The sequence below is a fragment of the Rhamphochromis longiceps genome, linkage group LG7, assembly GCF_057381845.1.
Source record: "Rhamphochromis longiceps isolate RC_006_pf linkage group LG7, R_longiceps_female_GT1.1, whole genome shotgun sequence".
NCBI classification, from domain to species: domain Eukaryota; kingdom Metazoa; phylum Chordata; class Actinopteri; order Cichliformes; family Cichlidae; genus Rhamphochromis; species Rhamphochromis longiceps.
In genome coordinates this window covers 1,167,661-1,172,660 of record NC_140563.1, presented here as the reverse complement: position 1 = coordinate 1,172,660, position 5,000 = coordinate 1,167,661, and the positions used below count along the sequence as shown (strand labels likewise).

The following is a 5,000-nucleotide window of genomic DNA, read 5'->3' as shown; positions in this document are numbered from 1 at the left end:
GCCACTTTTACTGTTGCATCACCAGCTCAAGAACAATGAGCCTGTTTAGAGCTTTCTAGAAACGATGACGTCGTGCTGTAGGTATGGACTTTGGCAGCAGGCGAGGGAGGATTTCAACATGTGCAAAATACCAAATGGTCTGCAAAATGTAACAAAGTGCAGCAAATGAAACGTGACGGTAACAGATCAGAGCTCAGTTTATCTGAACAAAGTCGACGCCCATCAAATATTTCAATTTCATTCACTTGCATTTCACCTTTAACCTTCATCATCATTCAGCAAATATGAATTTATCACCCAATCAGGTTATTGTTTAGGACAGCAATGTGTGTGTGCGCGTGTGTGTGTTGAAGACAAAAAGACATTCATTACAGCAGTCACTCTGTTACAATTACACGGTGCACACTGGCTTCTTTTGCTGATAAAGGAGTCCAAAGGTCAGGGCTTGGGCATCCTGGCACAACGATCATGTAAGTGTAGAAAAAAGAAATCAATAATGAAAGAGCGAAGGCCGGGAGGGGGCTGGGATCAAACGCTGTGGATCTCCGAGCTGCTTTACTCTGAGCTTATTGGCAAGCTGAAATAAAGTTTGGGTATAACCCAAAGCTAGGAGCGCGGCGCTGACATTTGTAATCACATGCCCCAAACAGCAACTCCTCTTCAGCTGTATCAGTTACCAGGAGCTGATGTAGCTGCCGCCTTTGTCCAGGAGGCAGCCAGTGCAGATCAGCTGGCTCTGCCCCTGAAGGAAGCAGATCACAGCTGTACGACAACAACCGCCTCTTTGGGCCTCTGCAGCTAAAAACAAACAGGCTAAAAAAGCTCTGTCCCTCCCAGCTGCTCTAAAATGTTGAAAGAGGTCTTTTTTGTTCGTGTTTGCTGTTATTAGCCAATAAAGTCCAAATGTTTGAAGTCGACTGTCTGTATGTTGTTGCAGCTTTGTGCTAATCTGGTTTTTACATCACTTCCTGTGGAAACATTGCACCAAGAGAAGAAATGGCTGTCACTCTGTTTTGTCTTCCTTCTTGTCATATTCTTGACATTTTTTTATTTCTGCTTGCCCTCTAATTAATCTAAGGAGCTTGCAAACAAAAGCGTCTGGACTTCTTTAAGTTGCTTGAAGACGTTTCACCTCTCATCCGAGAAGCTTCTTCAGTTCTAAGGTCAAATGGTGGAGAGTCCCAGATATAAACCTAGTGGGAGTTTCCCCCCACAGAGGGACAAAAGGACCCCTGATGATCCTCTAATCGCCTGAGCCAAGGTGTGAAACTGGGTGTGGGTCCCAATCAGCCAGAGTTTCGGGTGTGTTCATTGTGAAACCTGGCCCCACCTTATCATGCGAATTCCTGAGGTCAGATGGCCCAGGATGTGAGTGGGTGTTAAGGCGTCTGGGAAGGGATCTCAAAACTGGATTATAGATGGCAGAGAGTTGGTGTCGTAAACCCCGCCTCTGTTCAAAGATGGTCGCTCACAGTGGATATAGATGCTTCTTTCACTCCTCTTTCAAACCATCTGTCCTCTCTGTCCAAAATGTGAACATTGGCATCCTTGAAAGAGTGACCTTTGACCTTTAGATGCAGATGGACTGCTGAGTCTTGTCCTGTGGAGGTGGCTCTTCTGTGTTCCGCTTGTGAAGTGGCTGTTTGGTCTCTCCGATGTAGATCGGTTGGTTTACGACACCAACTCTCTGCCATCTATAATCCAGTTTTGAGATCCCTCCCCAGACGCCTTAACGCCCACTCACATCCTGGGCCATCTGATCTCAGGAAATCACATGACAGGGTGGGGCCAGGTTTCACAATGAGCTCACCTGAAACTCTGGCTGATTGGGACGCACACCCAGTTTCACACCTTGGCTCAGGCGATTAGAGGATCATCAGGGGGTCCTTTTGTCCCTCTGTGGGGGGAAACTCCCACCAGGTTTATATCTGGGACTCTCCACCATTTGACCTTAGAACTGAAGAAGCTTCTCGGATGAGAGGTGAAACGTCTTCAAGCAACTCAAAGAAGTCCAGACGCTTTTCTTTGCAAGGACACACGTGTTACACGTGTACACATTTCGTGCTACGTCTGAAACTTTTACATTCTAAATATTTCTCACAAAGATGGTTTGATTACATTGTTTACACAGTGCTACACTGTTGTACTCCAGCGTCTCATAATCAGTATGATGCTCTTGTAATGCCACAGCCTCTTCACTCCACTGACAGCGCTAACCTGGAGCTGCCTCCCTGCTGTGTTTTCTTTCAGGCGGATGCTAAGATGGTGTGCGATGTGGTCAGTCGTATGGAGGACACGGAGCCTTACTCTGCTGAGCTGCTCTCCGCCATGATGCGTCTGTGGTCTGACTCGGGCATCCAGGAGTGCTTCAGTCGCGCACGAGAGTACCAGCTCAACGATTCAGCGCAGTAGTACGTCCATGTGCTTATTTCTGCGTGTTTTTGTTGTGAGGCTGTAAACATTATCAATATCAGTACTGAATCCATTATAACAAAAATAAAAACCTAAATCTGATCCAAAAGTTAGCTTAATGAAAAAGTTAGCAGTGTGCTAGCAGCCAAAGCAATCACAGGGAGGTTTTGCCAACTGGTTGGGGAACTGTGTGGTCTGTAGGTCAGTGCGACTTGGACCTCGTTTGCTTCATCTTACATTGACATCTTTATTTAATTACAGACATCTTTGAAGGATTACAAACACATCCAACACGGCCGACAAGTTAATGTTGCCGTCAACTGTCTGCAAAACCTCAGCACCTGGGACGTTTCCGGCTAATGCTAATAGCTTATAGCTAGCTTGCATGGTTAACAACCTGAGAAGCGTGCTGCCTGCAGTTGACCGCTGAACACAAGTTGCTGCGTAACTTTGGACTAAAGCAAATTGCTTCAAACTTTAAGCAACAGACAGTAAACTTTAGCATTTTGTGAATTTCGAGGAAAAAACTAGAAATCCCGTTTGATAAGACTGTCGGCTCAGTAGGGGGAACCCTGAGTTTAAGCATGATTCCCATCCCTTTGGTGGCTGTAGACACAAAGTGTTTGTAGTGATACCCACAGATGCACCAAATCATCACAGCAAATATATTTGTCTTTGTGTTTGCGTCAGCAGATCCCTGATTTACTGAGACCAGATGAATACATGAGTCATTAGTAGCTGCTACACCGCTTTAAACACAACACGTGAACTTAAACACATACACACTACTGTTTATTCATGCAATCATACCCCGCCTATTACAGTCAATCGCCATTACTGGGTCTATCTTATGCTGAGTGCATGTGTAGGTAGGAAGAGAGAGAGAGCGAGTGGGTGGGGTAGAGAGGAAGAAGAAGCAGTCATTTCCCTCAAGTGCCGTGTTTGTCGTTTAATTGTGCTTCTTACATCCAGTAAAATTACAGCACGACATAAAAAAAAAAGATCGTGGCAGAGGACTCAGTGAAAGTTACATGGATGTTATCATTTAAAGATACAGGCTGCGAGAGAAAAGGTAATAAAAGGTCACGTGAAGGGCACAAGGCATGGCGAGAGAGCGAGAGAAATGGAGGAGGCAAAGTCAAGGATCCTTTGAAGGATTACAAACATACTCCTATCAGCATTTACATGTAATCAGTAACTTAAGTAACATCCACTGTGTGTGTGTGTGTGTGTGTGTGTGTGTGTGTGTGTGTGTGTGTGTGTGTGTGTGTGTGTGTAGTTTGTCTGTGCTAAATGTCACGTTAAAGATTGATGCACTCTGCCTACTATGTTGTGGCCTGTGGAGCAGAACAGAGCAACCAGCCTATGAACTGATAGGACACATATCACATGATCAGACCACACTAGGTTCAACCTGTGTGTGTGTGTGTCTTTATTGAAAACCCTTAACAGAAGATAAATTTGATGTTATTTCTCATGTGGAGAATGTTATAAAACTGTCCAAAGTTGGAAGTTATTAGTAATATTAATAGTACTTTTTTGTGTGTTGGTACTCACGAGTGCATCTAATGTCTTTTTATTGCATAGAAAGCAGAAGGGTCTATTGTGAGAGGAGCAAGTCCTGCCTGAAGCACCTCTCTGTCTGTCTCTGTGTAAATACCCTGCATGGGCTGACCTATTTAGCACAATGCACATACACTCTGACTGTGATTTACATCCACTGCCTTTATGACACAGTCAGTCATTCAAAACGTGAACACCAATCTTGCACATATGAAATTACATACAAATACCAGGCAAAGTAGTTAAATGGTAGGGGTGCAACGATACACAAAATTCACGGTTCGGTTCGGTTCGATACTTTGGTGTCACGGTTCGATTTTTTTTCGATACAAAAAAAATGTTCATGCCTTTTTAATTTGTCATTTATTAAAATTATAAATATATATTTTAACTCAAAAGTACAGTTTTTAAATTTAACCCTAACCCTTGTGCGTGTTTTTTATTTTGACAGCGAATGCGCACCTGCGGACCACTTATGTGCAGCCCTGGTTATTTAGCTCGTCATATTGCAGCCACAGAAATTATTTTGTCCATGAAACCATAAAGCTGCACTTTCTTTTTGCCTTATAGTCTGATTTGTCATAACTTCTCCGTTTTGTGGTAAGCTTTTCTTTGGCTGTCACTTCTTCACCCTGACCTGTCTTATTTGGCTCAGCAGAACTGAAATGCTTTTACACACTCACTCACATAAGCTCAGCGATTCTCTGCGCGATCAACCTCTCACATGTTTAAGCTGCGGGAGATTTCACTTGTCATGTTTGCATAGTAAGCTAACGATTAATAAGACGATGTCAGAGGAATTGGTGCACAAATTATCATCACTCACAGATCAGTGCTGTCGCTCTCTATACACAGTTCGCACGATTGCAAAGTGAAAGCAAAAAAACAAGCGCAAATTCAAACACGATTTCAATATGTCACATATTGACAGTGGCTCACCGATGCCAATGACATAATTACCCAGCTACATTTCTGAAAGAATGCAAAAGCATTGACATATATTTTTCCTACAATAGCCCGACGGG

At 43.7% G+C, this 5,000-nt stretch overlaps 1 protein-coding gene across 3 annotated transcripts in view; it reads left to right on the top strand.

The window, feature by feature from the left end:
• Positions 1-5,000, top strand: part of gnao1a (guanine nucleotide binding protein (G protein), alpha activating activity polypeptide O, a) — a 113,299-nt gene that overhangs the window by 80,786 nt on the left and 27,513 nt on the right. For all 3 annotated transcript variants that reach the window (XM_085411540.1, XM_085411538.1, XM_085411539.1), the window contains exon 4: positions 2,251-2,411. In XM_085411540.1, the coding sequence (XP_085267666.1) occupies positions 2,251-2,411 (161 nt within the window). The remainder of the gene's footprint in view (positions 1-2,250; positions 2,412-5,000) is intronic.